Consider the following 27,003-nt stretch of genomic DNA (forward strand, 5'->3'; position numbering starts at 1 on the left):
GACTAGCCTCTTACTAATTTGCGTCATTCTTGGATAACACTATCCTTGTTCCTCACCGAAATGATGCCAAACTGACATATGTGACACATTGAAGTAGACACAAAGATGGTCGTTCTATTTTCTCGATACATACTGTAGTTTAACCACCGAGGTTGACACGAACTCACCTTTTCACACATCGATACAGGTCTGCAAACTAGCAAAGATACTAAGAACGAGAAAAACGACGTAAGCCTAATCATGAAAAATACGTAGGCTACTAATAATTGAACATTCTGTATGTAAAAATTTGAATGTTAAATTGCCTGCGTAACTTTGTCACTGTTTAACACCTACCAATACACAAGAGTGACTGAGATAACTAGTAACGATAGATTGGTGCCACTGGTTGCAATAAACGTTGGTAGTTGGTACCGCGGAAAAATACAGAGTGTATTTTATGTCAAAATCGTATACTGCTGCATCTGGGAAATTAATGGAATTGAACCCCTTACAAGCGTCTTTAATGCGAACGGATTACTGAAATCTCGTTTATTGTAGCTTGCTGAACAGTATTGAAATAAATATCGCTCGATTGCTGGCTTTAGATGTGCAGATTATGAGGACTTGCTGAGGCAAGTGGTCAGACATGGCAGCGACAAGAAAGTTGCAAGGTGAATAGAAGTAAACAAAATTGTTTTTAACAATTCATTGAATGAAATTGTTGGCGCCTAACCGATAGTTATACTTCCATATCCTCAGGTGAAATCGATAGGTGTTTAAAAAAGGTAACGGAAGGAGTCGAAACGTTCGAAGATATCTGGCAGAAGGTGCACAATGCGACGAACAGCAACCAGAAGGAGAAGTACGAGGCGGATCTCAAAAAGGAAATCAAGAAGTTACAGAGGCTACGCGACCAAATTAAAAGTTGGATCGCGTCGGGCGAGATTAAGGACAAAAGCACCTTGATGGAATATCGGAAGCTAATCGAAACGGTTCGTTGTGCTTCGATTTTAACGTCTTCGTATTGCTTAACTCCGGCTCTTTACAGCAAATGGAAAGGTTTAAAATAGTGGAGAGGGAGACTAAGACAAAAGCGTATTCCAAAGAAGGTCTGGGGGCGGCGCAGAAACTGGATCCGGCGCAGAAGGAGAGAGAGGAGATGTCGAGCTGGTTGGTCGGGTGCATCGATCAGTTAAACATTCAGGTTAGTTTGTCGGCGAGGAACGATTCGCAAGTTAAAATTGTCGGCTAAAAAAGCCAATTATAATACAGGGCGTCACAATTAAGTGTGTAAAAAAATTGGGGGGGGCCAAAGCTTTTTAAAATTTTTTTTAACTGCATTGGCATATACAGGGTGTCCCATGGTGAATGCAGCGTTCTATATCTCGAAAAGCTGAAGACTGAAAATTTGATAGTATGCTATCTTGTATTTCCGTCTGTCCGTGTGCATGATAACTTTGTTTGGTACACATGTTCTTTAGGATATTGTTTTTCAGCTATGTAGATCTCGAGGATTGTTCGGTATTCAATCGTATCAGATTTCTTTCAATGGATTCTGTGTAAACATACAATATTCCGTTTTGTATGCTACAGGGTGTTTCAAAATTCGCGCACACGGACTATGGGATGATGTTATACGACAAAAACTGAACAAAAACTTCTTCTACCAGTTTTCCATCAGACCGCTATTTTTCGAGCTACCGTGATTTAAAAAATCTCCGCCCCCCCTACGCTGCGCCTCTGGTTAAACTTAATAATAACACATTTTTAAAAACAAAAGAAGGTTCAAAATAAACGATAATTATGACGAGTGCGTAATTACAACAGTTGTTCAAAATGTCCGCCGTCTGTTAGTAAACAAGCTTCAGCACGTCGAAAAAAAAGAAAAGTGCCGGTCTGATCAAAAACTGGTAGAGGAACTTTTTATTCAGTTTTCGTTGTATAACACCATCCCACAGTCCGTGTGCGCGAATTTTGAAACACCCTGTATATTGCATTAAATTAAACAAATACTTGTCTTCAGACTGGCTTTTAGTGTTATCATGCATAATATAAAGCTCTTGGATACAGGGTATATTTAAAATCAAATGCTGGTACCGAGGTTGTACTTCTAGTATTAGGAGTTGCGAGTTATTATGTTAGCATTTTGGACATTCTTATAAAATCTGGTAGCTTCATAAACCATCAGGTTGTTGGTGCACAGTAACCTGGTAACCATAGAACCTTGTTTGTATGTAATGATGTTTCTCTGTCTTACTAAATGTTTAAATTAACGTGGCCGAAAGGAGTGTGATCTCGATAAAAGCAAAAAAATCTTCCGCTATTGTTCGCATTTACCGTAATAGTTTATAATTCTCTTGAATTGACGTTCACCAGAACTCTACATTTTGCGTATTTAAAAACTGCACTTAACTACCGTATTAGCACAAAATTTTTCCGCTCTAGTTTATTAGGGCGTCACACCAATGTATAAAGCCATTATGCACTAGTTTCGCAGATAGTTAACTTAATTCGTTTCACTTCTGAGGGCAAATTTCGATGTTGCCCCATGGTAAATTACAGGTGGTTGACTTATATTCGCTCGCGGTTCAACGTGATTTTTCTAACACAAATATACAATAAATGCGTTAAATTACAGATGTTTGACTCAAACTTGGGTCGCTGTATCAATGCGAATTTAATAATACAACATTAAACACCCTGGGCTAATTTTTAGCGCATTTTTTTAAGAATTAAAAAAAGTGCTATTGTTTGTGTTTTGTCCGTCCGTCCCCACTTCTGCCGTTTCGAACTACTTCTAGGGGAATGGTCTTAGAGTCCTTGAATTTTTTGCGGTAGGTGCCAGACGGGCATCAAATTTCGCTGTCTAAAAGCCCCCCCCTCCTCCCCCCACGAATTATTTCCTGTGATGCTGTTTTTGAAAGTAAAACGTGCATAAGTTTTACATACGACAACCAATTGGTCTCAGATTTTGCATACGCATGCATTTAATGGTGTTAAGTTAAACTTTAGGAAATAGGGGGGGGGGGGGGTAAACACATGTTCCATCCTTCGTGGTATTCTAATGAAAGGTCTCATCGAAATAAATTGGTTTGTACAAACTATATCTTTTCCGTGCGACTCTTTTTCGGGAGCCTTAGAGGGTGGGGTGGGGTGGGGGAGGTTAAAAATGAATTTTATCTCACTGTATTCTAATTAAAGGTCTCAACGAAAGGAACCGTTTTCTACCAACTACTGCCCTTCTTTCGGTCCTCTTATCAAAGTACGGGGGGGGGGGGGTGGAACTAGTTTTATCCTTCATGGTACTCTAATGAAACGTCTCAAAACAAAAGCTATTTCGATTGAAAAAAATGCGCTTTATCTGCACATGAGTTGTGCACAATTTATACTTGTTTATGTTTAGACCGAAATAGCTTCTATTTGAAATTTAGGATCATACTGAAAAATACTGTTACAATTAAGTAAAAGTGTTTCTGGTCATTTACCAGTTTGGAATCGAGATACACTTCTCTCTCATGTGGAGGCTATAATTATTGGAATTCAAAGCGAATTCATATTATGTTATAACAAAACACAAATTTATTCATTAATTGCTGTAATAGCGGCCCTCAGGGCCAGAGACAAATACCACGCTCATTCGAAACAGGTCTCCTCTTCATGTCTGATTTTACTTTTGTTAACAAACAACGCTTTAATTACTCCTAGAAAACACTTGACTTTACGTACATCCGAAAACTCAAATATGTCGCGGCCAAAGGCCCAAAAGCCACTGTAAAACACTTCATCTTCCCTCTGTTTTTCATGTTCGTACTACTCTTAGCATATACACAACTCTTATCTAAAGTGCGCACCTGCGACAACATCTGTTTACAAAATTAATTAACTTCTTAGCGATAAGCACAATTGTAGCGATAATAAACTTACTAATACAATTCTAACAAATGTCCCTTATGCTTCTCGCACGCATTCCCACACGAAAACATTACCCCTCGATCGTTGGTTGCCGGCGCACTTTGTAATTTAATGATTGATTGCAGATAGACTCGTTTGAATGCGAGATTGAATCTTTACTGGCGAATAAGAAGAAAAAGTTAGACAAGGACAAGCAGGAACGGATGGACGAGCTGAAGGCGAAGCTCGAAAAGCACAGGTTTCACATTCGCAAGTTGGAGACGATACTCCGGATGCTGGACAACATGTCGGTCGAAGTGTCACAGGTGAAGCGCCCGCGCGAGGGTTTTCGTTAATTGTAAAAGAAATTGCAGATCAAACAAATAAAAGACGACGTCGAGTATTACATCGACTCCTCGCAGGATCCCGATTTCGAGGAGAACGAGTACATATACGACGACATAATCGGTTTGGACGAGGTCGAATTGTCGGGCGTCGGTCTGCCGTCGTCGGCGACGACCGACAGCAACGAGACGGGAGGAACGCCGACGTCGATTATCTCGGGATCGTCGCCGATAGCGTCGCCGTTACTGACGAATCCGCCGTACAATCATTCCAGCGACAGCTCGAACGAGGAGAAGAAGAATCAGTTCAAGGACGTGCCGAAGCCGGTCAAGCCGACCGCGGTGCGGGCGACGAGCACGAACCTGAACAGTAGCAGCAATTCGACGTTAAATTCGAGCGGGAATAGCGCGACGTCGACGCCTAGCAGTAAACCTACGTTAGTAAGCAGCACGCCTAGTAAACCGTCGTCGGTTCGAGAGTGTTCGCCGGTTCCTCACGTACCCACAACGGGAAATTTCGCCGCCGTCGCCGCCAATAATATTTTAAAATCTATCGCATGTAAGGCTTGAATCTGTAAATGCCGCGATTTATTTTGCGCGATTTTTCAGGTAATAACGAAAGTGTTCCGACTTCTGTGATAAGTACAAGTAATCAATCGGTGATCTCGACGTCTACGGTTACGAATACTATCCACCATACTGTGGCTGCTCAGGCTGGTAATACGCATCAAGCGAATCACGTAAGTCGTCCTTTTTATTTACGTTTTCTACGAGAGTAGCTCTAGGGTCTTCATAGGAAAAAGAGCTACTGAAAGCTTTTCAGTACTTACTTTTTTACTTCTTTTCCAATTTGCGTTTTACAATTACATTATAATAATTTTCCACTTGCACGACGACATCTGAGAATTTTATTTCCCTCGTGATTTTACATTGATATTTAAAATGTGGCATTACCTTTCACGGAAATAAATGTAGTTACTAAGGCGGTGATGTAACGGGCGAGGAAAATACATTTTTACAACATTTGTGTGGGTGGTTAGAGCTCAGGCGTCCACCATTTTGGCTGGCCCGTTTCATTATAATAACATAGGAGTTTTGAGATCCATCCCATAACAGTATTCAAATAACAATTGAGTCATGAAAGATGATCGCATTTGGACTCAATAAGATAGATACCATTGTAAGCAAATCTATTACGCCCCGATATAAAACAAAAAAAACCCGATCCATCGCACAAGCCGATTAGAAAAATCACAATTGATCTTTAAACTCACCTTTTTGCGAACAGTTATCATAAATCACTACAATGTGGAAAATTCCACTGCAGGTACGGGTACCGGCACGTAAGTAGGCGAAAGATGACGCATCCCCACTATTCATTTTCTATTAATTGCACCTCCCAGTTCGCCACGGAGCCAGTTGACTCCTGCAGACTCTAATACCCGCTGTCACCTTCTTATGTACGAGTGCATGTGCTTTAAACCAATTGTACAGGGTGGCCAAATAAGAATGCGAGGTACTGTATCTGGGAACCTGTCCATCGTAAAGGCTTGTGGTAACAAAATTTATTACTAAAACGGCCACGAGAAAAACCTGGAAAAAATTTTAAGTTTCTGCAATGGCCGCTAGGGAGCGTACCTGCAATCTGGAATCTAAACAAGTGATTTTTCTGTGAATTCCGCCATATTAACCTAAGAAAAAAATGTCCGGTCTTTGAAGTTGACTATAATCTGAACCTTTTTTGTTTGACAATTTTTCCTGTATCTCTAAAAATGAAGTGGTGGGGGGTATTCAAAGGTTTCCGTAAGGAACACCCTGTATCTTCGAAACGACTGAGCCGATTTTAACAAACTTGGGTTAATTGAAAAGAGTTCTTCTTCGGCTACAAATATTATAATATTTGAAGTTTTGTTAGTTTCACATATCGCCGCTTGAGGGCTTTTTTCGACATTCCGACAGAAATGGTTAATTTTCTCAAAAAAATTAAATGCACTGGTTCGATTTTTTTTTCATGAAAAAGTAGCTAAATGATGCCTAAACAAGCTCGCGAAAACCGCATCTCGATATCTTGTTCCTAACCTAAAATTTAGGCCAAAGAAAATTTTATACCCACAAACTTTTTTTTTTAAGGTAATTTTTCTGGAATTATTTTTATTATATAATTTGTGGCCCTAAGGTGGATCGGTTTAAAAAAGGAAGCTTTCATCACGATATAAAAAAAAAAAATATATATATATATATCAAGATACGAGATGCTGTCGAAATGTCGAACAAAGCCCTCAAGCGGTGAATGTGGAACTAACAAAACTTCAAATAGTATAATATTTGTAGCTGAAGAATAGCTCTTTTGAACTAACCCGAGTTTGTTTAAATCGGATCAGCCGTTTCGAAGATACAGGGTGTTCTTTACGGAAACCTTTGAATACCCCCCACCACTTCATTTTTAGAGATACAGGAAAAATTGTCAAACAAAAATTGTTCAGATTATCGTAAACTTCAAAGACCGGAATTTTTTTGTTAGGTTTATATAGCGGAATTCACAAAACATCACTTTTTTAGATTCCAGATGGCAGTTACGCCCCCTAGCGGCCATTTCAGAAACTTAAAAATATTTTCCAGGTTTTGCTCGTGGCCGTTTTAGTAATAAATTTTTTTACCGCAAGCCTCTACGATAGATAGATTCTCAGATACAGTACCTCGCATTCTTAGTTGGCCTCCCTGTAGACGCGTTTCTTATAGCATTTTTTATTATAGTGCAATATAATTCAAAAATAAAGGAAATAAATTAAAATCGTATCGATTTTCTGCTCGAATACATTTCTGATTAAGTGGGTTGCTTATTCGTAATTCCATGATTGCCATGGAAATGTCACTTGACATTTGATTATAAAACTGGCCGTCTGTGTAAATAAAAAGACTTCGGTTAAAAACGACGACACCTTTCATTCAGTTGCTTGTTGCAGAAGCAGAAGAAAAGTTATTAGGATAACGACAAACTGCGTATCCGCATCCAGACAGGGTTGACTGCCAAAAAAACACGTGCACACTCTCGGGCCAGCACCAAAAACGCCTCATTTTTGTTACGTTCTCGTATTTAAAAGATCTCTCTCAAAATCATATTTGATTAATGCCAGCTTCAAAAATAAACTGCACACCTGTTTTGTGAACACGTGCTTATCTTGAAACTAATTAATTTTCTCTCATTGTGTTGTAAAAGAGAGTCGGACTTGCAGTCATCATGCTTTAGTTACATCAAACATCCCAGTCACTAATATGAGACTTTTTGTAGACTGCTCAAAACTTATCCATCACCTTACAAAAGAACAACTTTGCGGAACAAATCACGAACAACTGCGTCAGTCCCGTGTCTAGCGTAAGCAGTCGAACGTCGCCAATGATCGACATAACCTTACAGGCGTTAAACCAACCGATAATGAACGGACCGACGACGGACAGCAAGGTAGGTAACAACCGCGTCGGCGCCGACAAGCCTTAACCGCTTCGCCAAGATTGCAGATGGCATGTCATCGTTGAAAACGATCGCGCAGCAAGTGATCGACCGTGCCGGTCTGGATGGGAATCAAGTAATGTTAGACACCAATAAAGTTCAAAATAATAGTAAATCGGAAGCCCAAATACCTCCACTTTTAGGAGTGGCACCTCTCGGCGCGGTGCCACTGCAGAAAGAGCACCAGGCGCAATTCCAAATGATGGAATCGGCCTTCTTTCACATGCCCCACCCGTCCGACTCCGAAAAGCTCCGCACCTACCTGCCCCGAAGTCCGTACCACACGCCCCCCTACTACTTACAAAGTCCGTTACCCCACTCGGACACGCTAGAATTCTACCAGAGGCTTGCGACGGAAACGCTTTTCTTCGTCTTTTACTACATGGAAGGGACCAAGGCCCAATATTTGGCGGCGAAAGCTTTAAAAAAACAAAGCTGGAGGTTTCACACCAAGTACATGATGTGGTTTCAGAGGCACGAAGAGCCGAAGATCATCAACGAAGAGTACGAGCAGGTATTTAAAGTTGGACCGGAGGCGAGTTGTTCAAGTGTAAATGTTGTAGGGGACGTATATTTATTTCGATTACGAAAAGTGGGGTCAACGAAAAAAGGAAGGGTTTACATTCGAGTATAAGTACTTAGAAGATCGCGACCTGAACTGAACACCTCCATGACCTACTTCTCGTTTTAATTGAGACAATTTTTCATTCTAACATCTGCATCTCCGAGGTCACCAAGCATTTATTTTAATTGTAAATAGTAAAGTAATATATGCCGGCATGGTGCTTATTAAATAACGTTTTTTATTTACACCTGCTGTTTTGAGTATTTCTAGTAAAAAGATTTCTGACTAGCTTTTGATCGTTTTATTGTTCGGCTACTACGAACCATGCATACGCATGATTCATTTTTAAATTCGAGTGGTCTAATATTGGTGGGGGGTTTGTTATAATGCGCACCGGTAGATGTCTCTAATTCAAATCGTGAATTTGTGATTATTTTGATATAACAACAGTGATAATTTGAGGTGTTAGTGAATTATGAAAGTAGAAGAAATGTTATAATCACGTCCGCGCGCTGAGTATAACATAACCAACACCTTGCGTAAGTCCTAACTTTATTAATTACATTTTTTTTCAGATGGGATCTACAGCTCCACCAAGCAAACCATTCAGACGGAAAATATGCGAACTAATTTTAAAAATTCATGGCGGGAACAACGCAGGCGTGTACAGGGTGGCCAACTAAGAATGCGAGGTACTGTATCTGAGAATCTATTCATCGTAGAGGCTTGCGGTAAACAAATTTATTACTAAACCGGCCACGCGAAGAACCTGGAAAATATTTTTAAGTTTCTGAAATGACCGCTAGGGGGCGTAACTGCAATCTGGAATCTAAAAAAGTGATGTTTCTGTGAATTCCGCTATATTAACCTAACAAAAAAATACCCGGTCTTTGAAGTCGACGATAATCTGAACAATTTTTGTTTGACAATTTTTCCTGTATCTCTAAAAATGAATTGGTGGGGGGTATTCAAAGGTTTCCGTAAAGAACACCCTGTATCTTCGAAACGGTTGGGCCGATTTAAACAAACTCGGGTTAGTTCAAGAGAGCTATTCTTCAGCTACAAATATTATACTATTTGAAGTTTTGTTAGTTTCACATATCACCGCTTGAGGGCTTTTTTCGACGTTCCGGCAGAAATGGATAATTTTCTCAAAAAAATTAAATGCATTGGTTCGATTTTTTTTTCTTGAAAAAGTAGCTAAATGATGCCTAAACAAACTCGCGAAAACAGCATCTCGATATCTTGAGATATATACAGGGTGTTTTTTTGGGAGCTTTAGTTAAACGTTTCTGGGAAAGTAAAATACGTAGGTTTTTGAATATAATAATAATAATAATAATAATGTTTATTTTACTGCAACAACGTTGCCGCACAAGATGTACAACAATAGTAGGCAGTAATTGTCATGCATAAAAACAATAATACACACCAAAGTACATAATAAAAACCATGATGTGTATTGGGTTGACCTATATAACTCAATGCTCAAAATATTCTTTTAGGTTGTAAAAATTTTGGTTTAGTAAGTATGTTTTGAGTTCTTTTTTGAACTTGCGAATGTCGTTTAGAGTTTGTATGTAATTTGGGAGGACATTGAAAATCTTACAGCTTAAATAGTTTAAGTTATTTTGAAAAAGTGCTGTTCTATGCCGACCAGGATTTAGTACTAACTTGTTACGTGTATTATAGGCATGTGTTAATTTAATAAACTGTTTTTTATTTTTGAAGGCGTATAAACATGTTTCCAGGATGTAAAGGTCAATGACTGTCAAGATTTTTAATTTTTTGAAGTAAGTTTTACACGACGTTGTTAATGTAAGTTGACACATTATTCTTACTGCACGTTTTTGTAATTTAAGGATTCGTTCCACATGCGCACTGGCACCCCAGATACCAATGTTGTAGCTTATGATAGCGTGAAAGTTTGCGTGGTATAAAGTTAAAAGCGTATTTTGATTGCACAAACGTTTAAAAAAGTGTAACGCGTAACAGCATTTCCGAAGCTTAGTGCACAGGTTGTCTATATGTTCTGACCATGATAGATCTCTTGTTATTGTTACTCCTAGCATCTTTGTAGAGGTGGAGCATGGAATACCGAGGGCATTTTCGATTTTGCAGGTATTGCGCTTACTTCTAAAGTGTATTACTGAAGTTTTCTCAGTATTTATAATTAAGTTGTTATTTTTACCCCATTGATTTAATTTGTCAAATATTAATTGAGCTTTCAATAGAAGATCGTTAGTAGTGTTTGATTTTATTAGAATATTGGTGTCGTCAGCATAACAGGTTATAAACACACTATTGTCAGTTGAATGTAACAAGTAAGGTGCTAAGTCATTAGCGAAAATGATAAACAACGTGGGCCCAAGAATAGATCCTTGAGGGATTCCAGTTGACATGAACGATCGGCTACTGCAGTGACCCTGTGGTAATTTAACAAACTGGGATCTATTCGATAGATAAGACTCAAATAGTCTTAGTGGTGTGCCGCGTATGCCGTAACGGTTCATTTTGTTCAACAGAAACTCATGACTAACAGTGTCGAAAGCAGATGAAAAGTCAACAAATAATCCGAGTGTTAATATGCGCTTATCCAAAGAGCTGACGATTTCGGATACGAACTCATTTAAAGCTGTACAAGTGGATTTGGATTTTATAAATCCATGCTGAGATTTGTTCAAAATATTGTATTTTAGTAAGTAAACCATAAGTTGCTTATTGATAACATTTTCTAATACTTTTGAAAAACATGACAGGATGCTGATAGGCCTATAGTTTGTAACATCACGAGGGTCACCTTTTTTGAAAAGCGGATTAACAATAGCAGTTTTCAAGGAGTCAGGATAGATTCCAGTTTGCAGGGTTAAGTTAATGATATGGCAAAGTGGTTTGGCAATAAAATTCTTCGCTAATTTTAATATTTTCGAGCTAATTTGGTCAAATCCACATGAAGATGATGAGTTCAAGGAGTTTATAATAGATTCCACATCACTAGCGATTATTGGAGAAAAGAACATTGACTGTGCAACATGGGAAACAGCAGAAAGATTCAAGGGCGTTTGAAGATTTGACGAGCTTGAATTTGAAAACCTTGAAAAATGTAAATTTAATAAAGTGGCTGCTTCCGAATCGGAGACCTCTATTCCATTTTTTAGTAACTTTATATATGTATTTTTATTAGATTTCTTAATGGAATTTATAATATTCCAAGTTGTTTTCATTTTGTTCGAAGAATTTGTTAACATATTATCATAATATAGTTTTTTGGATACTACTAATTGCTGTTGATAGTGAATGTGAAGGTTTCGATATACTGTACTAAGTACTGGAAAACTTTTAGACATTATTCTGTAATCAATTACCCTATTTTTCAGATCTACAAGTTGTCTTGTAATCCAGGGTTGTTTATTGGGTCTTTTACCGTTTTTAGCAATTCTAAGGGTTTTGAACGGAAAGCATAGTTCAAAATAATATCTGAAAATTTCGAAAAAATAGTTAAAAGCTTCATTAGAATTTGTACATTGATAAACCTGATCCCAATTTTCTTGCACCAGATAGGATAAGAAATTGTTGAAACTTTGTCCTGAGAATAGTCTTCTTTTTCTATAGTCTGGGGTTATGTTTTCATTACAATTATTAAGGGTGTATATCGTCAGTGTTTGGGCCAAAAAAAAATTTGTACTTAGGAGTTACTCTGAAGGCCGAATCTATGTAAAATATTTTCAAAATGTCCGCACTTCCGGAAACACCGGAAGTAGATAGTAACTTCGTTATTTTAAATTGCGACCCCTATTTTTTATTGCATTTTTGGATTCTACGTGAAATTTCAGTTCTTTTGATACCCATATGTCATATCTGTCATTTATGGTTTTTAAGTTATTTTGACTTTAAGAAAAAAAATGGCGGATGCAGATGGTACCTTGATAATTGATTACTTGAAAAAGGTTATAGTCATGGCAACCCATTTTTATCAGTGCATAGAGAATGAATAGGGCTTTCTTTTAGTGTACTTAAAAAAAGTTAAGTTGCGTACAACCGCACCTATGGAGATCCAAATTTAAGAAACTTCAAAGTCTATAAACTCAGTTTTTTAAATGGAATGACCATGTTCTTAATATTGCATGAGATAGAGAATCGAAATTGGCATATTTTGATATTACATGTTCCTATACCTATCTTTAACAGTTTCTGATTTATTCCCATTTCATTGAATTGATCTCGGAATTGATGCCATTTTTTTCGCATTTTCTTTTTAGTGGTTGGCCATGATTTTATATCAATCGAATTTTAAACAAATCATGGAATGGATTCTTTAATACCATTGATTCTAGTTCTAGTCTAATTAATTAATAAATAAATAACTCATTTATTAAGGATATAGGACGGAAAATTTTTGAAAAATCTAAACAGAGTCGTTCAACTGAATTTCTTAAACAACGTATAAGTCTGGAAATTAAGAGAGATAATGCGATATCTGTTCTAGCAACAATTCCATACCAAACATTTTCAACGAAGTTTTTTATATTTTGTTAATCAGGCATTTGCAATTCAATTCATTTTCTTAAATATTCTCTTGTAGAGCTTTGTATCACTTGTGCTTCAACGGTTTGTAGTGCATTAGGGGTACAAAATTTCCAAAATGCATACAATTTCGTTCCAGTTTTCGAATGAATGTACGGAAAGCACGCGCGGCGATTCTGCCCATTTCACCATAAATAACAATTAAATTCCAAAATAGGTGAAACCACTGCGAGTCATTTTTCGATTTTTGAAAAACTACGTTAACCTATAACAGTAAATGACGGATTAGTGTCACTAGATTTGTTTAAAATTCAATTGTTATACAATCATGGCCGACTACTAAAAAGAAAATCCGAAAAAAATAGTGTCAATTCAATAAAATGGGAATAAGTCAGAAACTGTTAAAGATAGCTATAGGAACATGTATTGTCAAAATATGCCCATTTCGATTCTCTATCTCATGGAATAGTAAGAACATGGTCATTCCATTTAAAAAAACTGAGTTTTTAGTCTTTGAAGTTTCATAAATTTGGATCTCCATAGGAGCGGTCGTATGCAACTTAACTTTTTTTTAAGTGCACCAAAAGAAAGCCCTATTCATTCTCTATGCACTGATAAAAATAGGTTGCCATGACTACAACCATTTTCAAGTAATCAATTATCAAGGTACCATCTGCATCCACCATTTTTTTTCTTAAAGTCAAAATAACTTAAAAACCATAAATGATAGATATCGACATCTGTGTATCAAAAGAAGTGAAATTTCACGTAGAATCCAAAAATGCAATAAAAAATGGGGGTTACCATTTAAAATAACAATACGGCGTACACCTATATAGTAATGCAGGTTTCGACGCAGCATTGGTCAACGAGTTAGCGATGGTACTAGGATTCGTCACTGCTTGTCATTACTCATCGGATAATTCCTGTCACAATTTTGACGCTCAACATCCATGAACCCTCTCGATTTCTTCTACTGGGGTCACCTGGATTCCATTTATGCACGTGGACCGTTTCCGAACACTGCTGTTTTGGAAGATGCCATCCGTGAATGTTCTGCGGGTATCACTCATACCCAACTCATGTCTGTGACTGCAGAATTTGAAAACCGATTGCATTACACGATTCCTACTGGCGGGGGCTTATTTGAACACTTAGATACTATAACGGCAGATGCGACGCAATTTCTTTTCTTAGACTGCTCTGTTCTTTTTTTTTGTGTTACCAAAGGCTGTTTCTTCTTTAATGTAACCGAAGGATGTATTTTTTTCTTTCGTTATGTTTCCTTGTGCTCATCCTGCATGATCACTTCCCTTTTCCATGGAATTTCTAACGTGTCGGCCGATGCTGCGTCGAAACCTGCATTACTATATAAGTGTACGCCGTATTGTAATTCATATTTGCACGCAGCTAACGGCATTTTCGTATGCTGCGACGAATGTCGGGTAATCCTGTATATACAGTCAAGTCCGTCTATAACGAACCCGTTTATAGCGAACTCCCGGCTATAACGAACTTTTTTGAGGATTTGTACTTTGGCCATCGAATTTGCGTCTTTTCTTATATTGCGAACCTTGGATATAGCGAACCTGTTTCTAAGACAAGTAAGGGTTCGTTATAGCCGGACTTGACTGTATATATATATGTTTTTATATCGTGATGGCCAGCATTTCGAACATTTACGGCGGCATTAAAAGCTTCCTTTTTTAAATCGAATCCACCTTAGGGCCACAAATTATATAATAAAAATAATTCCGGAAAAATTATCTTAAAAAAATAAAATTTTGAGGGTATAAAATTTTGTTTGGCCTAAATTTTAGGTTAGGAACAAGATATCGAGATGCGGTTTTCGCGAGCTTGTTTAGGCATCATTTAGCTACTGTTTCATGAAAAAAAAATCGAACCAGTGCATTTAATTTTTTTGAGAAAATTAACCATTTCTGTTGGAATGTCGAAAAAAGCCCTCAAGTGGCGATATGTGAAACTAACAAAACTTCAAATATTATAATATTTGTAGCCGAAGAATAACTCTTTTCAATTAACCCGAGTTTGTTAAAATCGGCTCAGTCGTTTCGAAGATACGGGGTGTTCTTTACGGAAACCATTGAATACCCTCCACCACTTCATTTTTAGAGATACAGGAAAAATTGTCAAACAAAAAAGGTTCAGATTATCGTCGTCTTCAAAGACCGTGTATTTTTTTGTTAGGTTAATATAGCGGAATTCACACTTTTTTAGATTCCAGATTGCAGTTACGCCCCCTAGCGGCCATTTCAGAAACTTAAGAATATTTTCCAGGTTTTTCTCGTGGCCGTTTTAGTAATAAATTTTTTTACCGCAAGCCTCTACGTTGGACAGGTTCCCAGATACAGTACCTCACATTCTTATTTGGCCACCCTGTACAGTCTGTATCAGATGTGACAGTGACAAATGTATAAATTAAACCCGCTTGTTGTCACCAATTATATCGGTATGACAAATAAGAGGAAAAAAACTTTGCATTTATTTATTTTTTATTTACATGATTGGTAAAACTGACCAAAGGAGGAGGAAATAAATTGAAAATCGAAAAGTAAGTCTGATGGAGATGACATAGACGACGTTAAGAGATTGGAAGAAGAAATGTGGCATCACCGAGGATTGTTAGATGAAGCTGTAGAAAGTTTACCTTTCACGCTAAACACTGGTACAGTTAGTTTTAAATACACACTGCTCGGTCATTAGTAATAAACTATTTTATTATTGTGATCTGTAATTCTTGTATTTGTTTATTAATTACCCAAAATCGTCCTGAAACCTTCATTTTCATGCGTACTTTCTGTCAGAAAATTTTGATTTCCATAACAGAAGCAGAGCAGATTACGTTTCCTTCCGCTTGTCACTTTACTGGCCGCACCTGTCACTTTACCGGCCGCATTTTTGACATTGCTAACTGTCTATGATGACTTGTCATCACTGACAGATTGACATTAATCAAGTGTTCTATATGAAAATTGAAATTTTGTATTAAAATACGATTTCGGGTAAAATTTAAATAAAAATTCGTCAGTAAAATGACATTACTTGACTCGGAAATTAAAGTACTCGACCCCTTTACCGATTACATTATTAATTATAATTAAAATGTGTGGTAAAAACTTAAAAATATCGAGGTACCCGCGAAATGTCGAATGAAAATAAAAATTTCGTTCAAATTGTTCCATAAATTAAAAAGTTGCGTTTTGCGCATGCGCAGGATGATTTTTGCGCATGCATTTATAAATTCGATTCTAAAACGTGGCCAATGGATATATGCGTAAAACAAGTAAAAAGGTTTTCGCCATAAGGCGAGTAAGTTCAGCGCATTTTCCTAGAATGATCAGTACTTTCCCAAAAGGCCATGCGCTGTGATGTGCTTTACTAGAGGCATACCTATATATAGTTAAAATTTCAAAGAAATATCTCCATTAACAACAAAGTTTGCGTTGCGCATGAGCACATTTAATTTATGCTATAGGTATGCGATGTTTACATGTTTTTATTTTTACTAGAAGCGTTTAACTTTAGAGAGAGATTTTCATAAGTAAAAAAGTTGGCATTTTACAGTCTGCGCATGCGTGGATTTGATTTTTACTATGTGCGATATGTTCACTTTTCCTAATTGTAGTTTTCGATTTTTACTAATATATGTGATATGTTTTTCTTTACTAGAAGCATCTATGGTTCGATTTTATTCAGAGCTGCTCACTAACTTCTACCAACTTAACCTTAATACTAAACAAATGTGTTTTAGAGTGACTAATACCTATAAAATCAATCAAAAACAGTAAAGATGTTGAAGAGTGTATAAAGAAAGCAATAGTTGAAACTAATGCTGAAGAAAAGGAAAGTAGAAAAAGACAGGCGGTATTGACAGAGATGAAACGAACGCGTAAGCTACAAATGTGTCAATTAAACTTAATAAATACGTTTGTGCAAAAGAACAATGTTCTTTTTTTCTATGATTATTAATTTATATTTCTTAATAATAATTTTATTTATTTATGTTGGAACCCTTAAAAACCCCAAAAAAACTGCGTGTCCTGGAGTGTTTCTATGTCCGCACAGGGTGTCGCCCGTCGCCTTTTGAATCTGTGTAGGTACTCTGCGTTCTTCCCGTGTCCTGTTAAGGGTTTGTGTTAGATGGTAGTGTAAATCTCCGTGCTTTCTCTGGTGCCATTTCTAGACGTCGGGAATCAATCTACTTGTCCAGGACTTCCTACGACCCCATTCCTCCTGTTGGCGAACCAAGGGGTCTTTCCTAGTGGCTCCTTCTGCTCTAGTCTCCGCCTCCGTTCTATAAGTCGAGGCTATTCTCAGGATTTGCAGTTTTCTTGCGATGGCCTTGGCCTTATTTCGGCCCTGATTTTCACGTGGTGGACGAACTTCAAGCTTCTATCTAGTGTGCTCCCTAGTATAATAATAATAGTGTGAATTTTTTTTTTTTAATACCCGACAACTTCACCAGACACAGACACTAATCGTTACTTGATTTTAATCCGTGCGATTAGTTAACCAGGCTAGACCTGAGTTCTCACAAGAAACATCGACCATAATAATAATAATAATAATAATGTCTTTTATTAGTTACACATCTTGCAACAAAATTATGTAACAGATTAAAATAAAAATTATATATTTAACGTGTAACTAATTGTAATTAATGTAATTTCCCTGTACATATTTCGTACTTAAAACGTTGTGTTACGATCCATCGTCTAACACCAACTTTATTACACAATGAATAAATGTATGTAAATCTTTAATAATAATGAATACAAATATAACATTATATGGTTGAATTATAACAATTAAAATACTTCTGTAGGTATATAATGAAAACGTATACATGGAGAATTGTCAACGTTTACCAGTCCACTCCATTAATTAATTAACGAAGAAGTGCCAACAATGCGCGTTTATAATCGCCAGAGGTCTCGTTCTGCTAAACACGTACAAGATCAGATTAAAATAAACTTTACGCTCTCACTAACCGCGACCATGCTTTCCAGCGTCTTGTCGTAAATTCTCTCGAACTCCTCCTTAATCGAACCTAAATCGATCTCGGAACGGCTGACGATGATACGAATTAAGGTTTCGTCATCGGTACCCGCGCCTTTCATCGCCCCGTACAGACGTTTGGCGAAGTAAGCCGGTGGACTCTGCACGCATTCCACTGAAAACAACTCGGACATTAACGGAACGCGCCCCAATTCCAAATTACCGACGGCGAGTAGCGCTTTTAAATAGTCCCCGTCGACTTCGTGCCTCAGCGCCTGCTCGATCGTATTACCCGAAACGTTTTTGTACTCCTCGAAAATTTGACGGAGCTGATCGAAGTTCTCGTGTCCCAAAATTTTACTGAACGAACTCTCTTCGGTACCTAGTCGACCTTCTCCGGCAGCGTAGAGTTCCTCGGCTTGCTCGCGGGCTCGTTCGCAATCGACTTCGTTACTATCGTCCCGCGTACAAGTGACGATAAATGTTAGTAGACGGCGCAGGTCGCCCGATGTCTCGCTGCACATTTGCTCCGCTAACGGCCTGTCGTACACTGAAACCCCACGATTACCTATAACTACCCAACTCTGGTCGGGAGATTTACTTTGCTCGTACGTATCGACAATCTCGCGTATCTCGTCGTTGTTCCTCGTGCACAAAATTTCGATTAGCGTGTCTTCGTCGGTACCGGCACCCTTCATCGCCCTGTGCAAGTGCTTGCAGAGGTACTCGGTGGGCGGACGCACTAACGCGACGATCACGTCTTCGAAGTTGCCCCCCAACTCGCTCTTCAAATCGTCAATGAGATCCTGAAACGTGTACCGCTGAGTGCCCAACTTCTCAACGGATCATACGCACCCTTCCCAGTTGTTCCTCGAAGAAGGCGGCGATTTGCTGCCGTTGCCAGTTCGAACGCGTGCAGATGATGTCGATTACGGCCTCCTCGTCTGTACCGAAGCCTTTCATCGCGCCTCTCAGCGTTTCGCCGTCCTCGACGACGCTGAAGCCTTCGCGCGGGTAGACTGTTGGTGTTCTCTAAGGGGGAGAGATTACGACGGTGTGAAACTCGTTTAAGATACGTACCATATTATTTGGCTCTCAAATGCTCACCTGTAAAAAATAAATGTACGGTTAACACAAATAGAGTTACCACGAAAGCGTTGGGGTCCAAGGTACAAGACATTTCGTTGCGCTAGTTACGTTAAAAGACCAGCTTGTTAATCCAAGTGGTGCACCTAATTTGTTTATATACGAGGTTCTAACAACATTATAAATAAATCGGCAACCGGTAAAAGGTCGAAAGACCATTAATTCGTACTTTTATTGGCTCTAACGTAGCCCAGAATTGCTGTTATTTCTATGATGATCTGAATGTCACGTTTCAGTACTTGGACGAGGCAAACGGTGTACAAGGATACTGAAGTGAGGTTGCTCCTACAGAACCACGATTTTCGAGGATGCCTTTCGAACTGCGGAATGGCCCCAAGGCATTAGCGCGTTTGATGCACGGATTTCCAGCGTTAGATTGCACCCAGACGGGGTGGATGTAACCATTGCGACTGATCACCAACCTTGTTGCAGTGGCTTTTCTCTGTGAAAACCCCAACTGAGAGAGATGCCCGGTGGGCACTCGCGCGGAACATGGCATGGGTGGGTGTGGAAGGACCAGAAGTCGAGTTCGAATTTGAGGTGAGTCACAATAGCCCCCCCCCCCCGAATCTGGTAAAAATTAGAATAGTAGTTCCGAGTCATAATGGAAAAGAACTTTTGGTAGTAAGTTCGCCCCTACCTTAACTAAATAGCTATACTCCCTCATGGAGGAGGGGTAGAAGATCAGTGTTAAAATTGAGAAACGCAGTCGGGCGAAGACGGGAATAGGGGTCATCAAAAATTGGCACATACCTCGAGGTGAGCTCGAGGGACCGGAATTGGGTCAAAATAGGTCACATCAGTTCTGGTTCGCCTGGGAAAAACGCTATGGATTTTGAAGCGGAGACCGGGGGAGGCCAAGTCTCCCCATTCGGGCCATGGTATTAGATCAGGGTCGGCTGGGTACGAGCGCTAAAAATTAGCGAATCGTTCAAGCCCCCTGACAGGCGCCACAATTGGAAACAATCGACATATAATTAGGGAAGACTGGGGCTAACTTGATTTTTGTAAAACGTTTACTTTTCCACTAAATGACCTTAACACGCTAATTGCACGTTAATGGGCCGTTTAATGCGTGAACCGGAAAACATCACATGGCAAAACGTGGCACTCGAACAACGCTAAAACCTTCTTGAAGTATTAAACCGTGGAAACCTTCGAATGGTAAAAAACCGTAATTAAAAAAAACGACACTTTCTCGTTGCGTCAGATTAAACAACCGTGCAAATCAATTTTCTGTAAAATTGTATTACATTCGGTGGAAGTTAATTGCGTTACCAAAAGCGATGATTCATTCTCATGAACGCGCCGGAATGCGGTTCGTGACTACAAGGGAAATTCCGAGCGCAATTATGACTGTAAAAAGCAATTTATATTATGAACTGCGTGTCTATCCCCTTATCTTATCGATCGGGAGTAGGGTAAACAAGCGTGACTAAGGGTGTGGATTATATTATCGTAATAAAAAATTTTCTTACAGTCCGAAAGTACCTACCAAATCGTTGGGGCGCGTGAAACTTTTATTACTACCGGTACGGTCAGTAATTACGGGCTTATTTTTCGTTAAAACGTTTACCGTCCCGACACCACCAAGTAGCACGGGATGTTAAAGACTAAACTGGAAATAAAAATTGAACGGAGGATGCGCGGTACCCATTTTACCGCCCGTTTCCCACCTTTCGCGCCAATCCAATGACCCCTTTTTACTACGCTAAACAGCGAGCACCGTTTACTTATTTATTTCCGTTATTTACTCACACTTTTTCGTCTTGGGTAATTCACTAGCTATCGGGGACTCGTTGAGATAAAAACCCATCCGCGATTCTTTCAATGAACTGAAAGGCCAACGGGCGTCGTTTAGATACGTTTACAATTGGACCCCTTCTTCATAGCCGGGTGCTCTAGATTACGAGTCGCCTTCGACAAAGCGTTTTCGATATACTCGCTCGTAAAGTATCACCAATAGACGTCCCAATCGCCCTTTGTGGGTACCATCCTCAGACAATCTGATGTATTAGGATTATTTATATACGATCACGATAAGGAGTCTAGGGGGAGGCTATGGTTCGTAGAATTTAATTCCTTTCGTTGACACCTTTCATTAGAGTACCATGGAGACCAGTTCCACCGCCCCCCTCCCCACCACCTCCGCCCCAATGATCCTTTTTATAAGGAATCAGAAAGTAGGGCGGTAGTTAGTAGAAAATAGTTTTTTTGTTGAGACCTTTAATAGGAGTAAGTACCATGCGAAAGATAAAATTAATTTTTACCCCCCTCCCGGCCACCCTGATCACGGAAAGGAGTCGCGCAGGAAAGTTATAGTTTATACAAACCAATTCTTCATTTCGGCGAGACCTTTCATTAGAATACCCTCAAGGGTAGAAAGTGCGTTAACCCCCCCCCCCCATTTCCAAAAATTTTACTTGACCCACAAAATGCATGCGTATGCAAATTCTGAGACCTGTTGGTTGTCGCATGTAAAAGTTATGCACGTTTTCATTCAAAAACGGCATCTCGGAAAATAATTTATGGGGGTAAGGTCGTTGAGACCGTTCATTAGAGTACCATGAAGACCAGCCCCCCCCCCCCATGCTCCTTTTTTGATAAGGAGTCAGAAAGTAGGGCGGTAGTTGGTAGGAAATAGTTCTTTTTGTTGATTCCTTTAATAGGAGTAGGTACCATGCGAAAGATAAAATTAATATTAACCCCCCTCCCGGCCACCCTGATCTCGGAAAGGAGTCGCGCAGGAAAGTTATAGTTTATACAAACCAATTCTTCATTTCGGCGAGATCTTTCATTAGAATACCATCAAGGGTAGAACGTGCGTTAACCCTCCCTCCCCCCCCATTTTCAAAAATTTTACTTGACCCACAAAATGCATGCAAATTCTGAGACCTGTTGGTTGTCGCATGTAAAAGTTATGCACGTTTCTCATTCAAAAACGGCATCTCGGAAAATAATTTATGGGGGTAGGGGGCCCTTGAGACAGCGAAATTTGATGGCCGCCTGGCACACCTTCACGGTATAGGCTAGCTATTGCAGAAAATTTCAGGGCTCTAGAACAATTCCCCTAAAAGCAGTTAAGAATCGTGGGTCCGGACGGACAGACAGACGGTACCTCATAGCGTCTAAAACGTTCCGGAAATGATTTAAAAATCTATGGAAACGGTCTGCGCAGTTCTGGAAAGGAGCAAGACGGCTCTGGAATGCACTCGTAGTATTCTTAATAGATATCAGTGCCCTCCAGGGTCTCTTAAATGCTTTCTTTATAAAGCACCCTTTCCTGTTTTGGAACTAGGCGTAAGTAAATTTGAAAAATCCCCTAGAGGCCTAGAAGGCTTTAGAGGAAAACCGAATGCCCCCAATAAATATTTCGAAGGTCTTGTATAGTGCTTTTTTGTCTACACTTTTACGGCTGTTGGACCAGAAAAATCTGGAAAACATTCTAAAAAGGGCCTAGGATGATCAGATAAGACTGTGCACATTTGAAATTGTCATGATGGTTTTATTTAACAATTAATAAATATTTAACAATATCACAGATAAAGGAATGCTACAAACTGATCAATCATCATTGTCATGATTTACATACGATGTATAAACGTCGTAGCCTAACGAAATTACATTATCGTACAGCAACCTGTACTTTGGTGGAACAAAATAAAAATTAACGGCCTGCGCCGGGGGCCACAGGACCCATTCCGCGACGTACAACCGCCACAGCTTCTTTTTAAGACTCTCGAAAAACTCGTGGACCGTCGCATTTTCCAAATACGCGACACTCACCAGAAACGTACCCAACGATATCGGTGACATTACAAACTGATCTACTAGCAACTTGGTTGTGAGTATTTTCAAACTGCGACCCGGCAGCTTTCGGTCTAAGAACGTGTAATAATAATGGCAAATAATTCCGATGGGCAGACCGGTCAGGGCCATTTTGCGCGTTCTCCTCTCGTTCCATTCCGGTATTTTCTTAGTCGTTATTTCGTGTCGCTGCTGGATTAGGTCCCCGACACCGGATAACGTGCAGGAGATTGCCACGTTTGTATACATCAGGTAACGGCGAAACGCTACGCCTGATAATTTTGCGAATTTCTCTCTTAGTGTATCTGGCATTGCTTTAAAATTAACTCTTGAATTTATTATAAAATGAAATTTCGAAATTGAGGTTATAATTAGGGCACAAGGTTGCCATGTTCTTTTGCGGTGCCTCACTTACCGCTCAACGGTTACCGATTGTACAGTGTGTATAATCAATGAGAGTAAATGTCTTTGTCTACTCGTGCAATAAACAAAGATACCTACATTTGTCAGTTCTTTGAAACGGAAGTGGTTCAAGCATTGAGGTTATGTCAGTGCTCTAGGCTGACCTTGATACGTGTGCTGTGATATTTGAAATCATGGCAAAAAAGACCTTAAAAATACTCACAATTCACAGTAAAGAAACCAATGACAACATTTTAAACTTCATAAGTGAAAAACTGGAATCGATAAATTACCGTGTGAAAAGGGCGACCGTTGAAGCTAAAGAGGAGAGCTTATGCAAAGAAATCGGGTCCAGTGTTAGACAGTGTGACGTAGTCTTGTTCATCGGTGGCGTTGGTACGGAGTACTCGGGCCTGGTTTGGCAGGCCGTTGCGAAAGTATTTCATCAGCAGTTAATCGTAAATCCGCACCTCGCAAAATACACAAACTCGGTGGAGTACACAACGGCGTACGCCAAATGCTTCGAGTATACACACAACGGTACTTTCCCCGTTATGTACGTGCAGGGTTTGTTCTTACTGACGGACGACGTGAAACTATTGCAATCGTCAATTCTAAATATTGCCGTTCCGTTCTTGACGCATTTGAACGGCGATGTTGTGTTTAAACGAAAATTGACGATAGAAGCGAAGGGTGGCCCTCCGAAGATATGCGGTGGTAGTGAAGTGCACGTCTCTCTATGTACGGCATCGGACGTGGCGATACTGCATTTAACATCGTCGAACATGTCGGCGTTACTCGACTATGAAAATAAACTACTCGAGGACTATAAGGTGTTGGATCGTCGCGAAAATGCCGACATTGAGGATCTCGTGTACAGCCAGAGCGACTCGCATGTCAAAAAATCAGTCGAAGTAAGTACCAGGTAAGATGTGACCTGTTCACTTAAACAATTCTACAGGATGTACCTTTTTAGTATGTCAATTAATTAACGATGCTCCAATTGTAGTGCATTGAGGAGTGTTTAAAGAGATACGGGCCCGAAAACGTCTTTGTGAGCTTCAACGGCGGAAAAGACTGCACCGTACTGCTCCACTTAACGATGGGCGTCTTGAGAAGAAACTATCCCCGGTACCGCGGGAAGATCTGCTGCGTTTACATGGAGAACGCGAGTCCCTTTCACGAATTGAATCAGTTCATTGAAGAATCTCGAGAGTATTATAATTTAGACGTTCTCAAATTTAGCAAGTCGATTAAGGATTCGTTGACAGATGTACTCGCGAGTAAACCGAATATAAAGGCGGTGCTGATGGGTACACGAAGATCTGATCCGTTCTCGGAACATTTGCGACCATTTCAGGTAGGTTGTGGAGTAAATTAGCGTCTCTAACGTGTGTTTGCAGATGACCGATCAGAATTGGCCGCAAATAATGAGAGTGAGCCCGATATTAGATTGGCATTACTCGCAAATATGGGATTATTTGCTCCATTTGAAAATCCCTTACTGTGGCTTATACGATATGGGCTATACGTCGTTAGGGGACACGACCAATACGATTCCGAATCCATTTTTGGTGATAAATGAAGGTGACAGCGGGAAGAGGTACTTGCCGGCTTATAAATTACTGGATGCCCTGCAAGAACGGAGCGGACGGTTACGTAGTAAATGAGATTAATTTGTACAAATCGGGATTAGGGGAAACTTAATTATGAGAAGCCAAAGAGTGTCAAAATTTATAATAAATTATTTGTTTGTAATTTTTCGGTTATACATATATTTATTGTCAAATGACTACCTAGTCTCAGGCCTAATTAATTATTATTATTATTATTATTATAGTCAGTGTTTCTTGTGAGAACTCTGGTTAACTAATCGCAGGGGTTAAAATCAAGTAACGATTAGTGTCTGTGTCTGGTGAAGTTATGTAGGGTCCTATTATTATTATTATTATTAAATAAGTCTTCATGATAGTATGGATCAATTCACTGTCAAACAAATCTGATCCAGAAATCTGCAGAACAGCTAGAAATATCCCATCCAGTCATACAGATTTTTGTTATTTTCCATTTACTCGCCCCTTCGCCGTTAATTCCTTTTACTCGCTATTTACTGGTCATTTTCTTGATATTTTCCCATTTACGTGTACACTATACGTTTGTGAAAAATCTGGAGAGTGATTAAATTAAGAGACGATCAAGAGGGCGCTTCTCTTTATTTTCAAGGTTTAGGTGCGCATTTTAAACGTGTTCCTTATATGATTGCTTCACATTAATAGGTACCTGTAAATACACTTCTCAAATTCGAATACCATTCACCATATACATATACATATACGTTTTTTAATGCAGGCAGAGCTGGGCAGAATACTTTCAAAAAGTATTTGAATCCTAAATACTTTTACGTCCAGCACAAGCGAATACTAGATACAGATACATTGAAAAGTATTCAAATACTTAAAAAAATAAGTATTCAAATACTTGTCACTCAAATACATTTAAAAAAATTGTCTGATAGAATGTGGCCTGTAGAATCCATAATTTCAAACAGTTCCAAGATTGGGCTACTAGTTCAAAAGGACTCCGTCCATCTTGAAGTTCCATTTAAGGAAAACTAAGTCCAAGGCGGCTATTAATCCCATAAATTGAAAAGCAATTTCAAATGAAGTTACTTACGTGGCGACATCTCAACTAAACTTGTAATACTAAAACATGAAAGAAAGTGTAGATGGCGCACTTGCAGCCATTATATTTCCAATAATTTTTCAAAAATCTGACAATTGGAGTACAATTGCAGTACAGATCTTGTCCGTACATTTTTAACTGCCATTTTACTAGCTATACTCTGCGTTTTCCCCGTGTCCTTTTAAGCATTATGTTAGATGTTGGTGTACCTCTCTGGTGCCATTTCTGGACTTCGGGAATCTTGTCTACTTGTCCAGGACTTCCTACGACCCCATTCCTCCTGACAGCTGCCTACTTTTGCCCAGGAATTCTGCACCTCCAAGCGCCGTTTAACTGTCGTCAGGTTCTCACTCAGATGACAACTTAGAGGAATCTATAAAAGCTGCCTTTTCCTGTTCCACGTTTAGGCAGAGAGTATAAGTATTCTTTGCTTTAGGTGTGTATTTCCAAAAATTGTAGGAGGCATCCAAGCACCTCCTTCAACTCCTAAGGGTCTGGTTGTTCTCGCACGAGGTGATTCGGAGTTTATTGGTCATTGGTGAGGTTGGGTTAGAGCATACTAGTTAGGTTAGTTCAAAAATCTTGTATCAGGAGAATATAATGTGCGAGGAGATTGAATTTTAGGGTAAAATATTAGTGAGGTTAGGTTAGAGTGCTAGTTAGGTTAGCTCAAAAATCTTGTATCAGGAGAATATAATGTGCGAGGAGATTGAAGGTTAGGATAAAAAATTAGTGAGGTTAGGTTAGGGTGATAGTTAGGTTAGCTTAAAAATCTTGTATCAGGAGAATATAATGTGCGAGGAGATTAAGGTTAGGATTAAAAATTAGTGAGGTTAGGTTAGGGTGATAGTTAGGTTAGCTTAAAAATCTTGTATCAGGAGAATATAATGTGCGAGGAGATTAAGGTTAGGAAAAATTGTTCGTGAGGTTAGGTTAGGGTGATAGTTAGGTTAGCTCAAAAATCTTGTATCAGGAGAATATAATGTGCGAGGAGATTGAAGGTTAGGATAAAAAATTAGTGAGGTTAGATTAGGGTGATAGTTAGGTTAGCTCAAAAATCTTGTATCAGGAGAATATAATGTGCGAGGAGATTAAGGTTAGGAAAAATTGTTCGTGAGGTTAGGTTAGGGTGA

The 27,003-nt window shown here is 39.1% G+C and overlaps 3 protein-coding genes and 1 pseudogene across 5 annotated transcripts; 2 read left to right on the plus strand and 2 right to left on the minus strand.

The window, feature by feature from the left end:
* Positions 1–411: 411 nt before the first annotated feature.
* On the plus strand, positions 412–8,519 carry LOC116180489 (CCR4-NOT transcription complex subunit 3). Its single transcript, XM_031500492.1, has 9 exons — positions 412–653; positions 742–974; positions 1,031–1,186; positions 4,020–4,199; positions 4,248–4,776; positions 4,827–4,957; positions 7,507–7,677; positions 7,727–8,239; positions 8,289–8,519. The coding sequence occupies exons 1-9, from the start codon at positions 629–631 to the stop codon at positions 8,385–8,387; spliced, it is 2,037 nt and encodes a 678-aa protein (XP_031356352.1). The 5' UTR covers positions 412–628; the 3' UTR covers positions 8,388–8,519.
* A 9,058-nt stretch (positions 8,520–17,577) lies between these two features.
* LOC116180777 (annexin B10-like) lies at positions 17,578–20,626 on the minus strand. 3 transcript variants are annotated; one of them, XM_031500905.1, is made up of 7 exons: positions 20,475–20,626; positions 18,914–18,940; positions 18,689–18,865; positions 18,435–18,639; positions 18,057–18,383; positions 17,827–18,008; positions 17,578–17,774 (listed from the first exon to the last, which is right to left on the minus strand). In XM_031500905.1, exons 2-7 carry the CDS (start codon positions 18,914–18,916, stop codon positions 17,724–17,726), a joined length of 945 nt encoding a protein of 314 aa, XP_031356765.1. In that variant the 5' UTR covers positions 18,917–18,940; positions 20,475–20,626; the 3' UTR covers positions 17,578–17,723. The 3 variants fall into 3 exon arrangements, with proteins under 3 accessions (XP_031356765.1, XP_031356763.1, XP_031356764.1); XM_031500903.1 differs by having other exon boundaries at positions 17,578–17,777; XM_031500904.1 differs by lacking the exon at positions 20,475–20,626 and adding an exon at positions 20,258–20,281 and having other exon boundaries at positions 17,578–17,777.
* Positions 20,627–22,463: 1,837 nt separating this feature from the next.
* On the minus strand, positions 22,464–23,211 carry LOC116180825 (annotated as a pseudogene).
* Positions 23,212–23,317: 106 nt separating this feature from the next.
* LOC116180824 (FAD synthase-like) lies at positions 23,318–24,946 on the plus strand. Its single transcript, XM_031500962.1, has 3 exons — positions 23,318–24,102; positions 24,198–24,548; positions 24,592–24,946. The coding sequence occupies exons 1-3, from the start codon at positions 23,383–23,385 to the stop codon at positions 24,856–24,858; spliced, it is 1,338 nt and encodes a 445-aa protein (XP_031356822.1). The 5' UTR covers positions 23,318–23,382; the 3' UTR covers positions 24,859–24,946.
* Positions 24,947–27,003: the final 2,057 nt, after the last annotated feature.

The sequence above is a fragment of the Photinus pyralis genome, unplaced genomic scaffold (assembly GCF_008802855.1).
Source record: "Photinus pyralis isolate 1611_PpyrPB1 unplaced genomic scaffold, Ppyr1.3 Ppyr1.4_LG9, whole genome shotgun sequence".
Taxonomy (NCBI): domain Eukaryota; kingdom Metazoa; phylum Arthropoda; class Insecta; order Coleoptera; family Lampyridae; genus Photinus; species Photinus pyralis.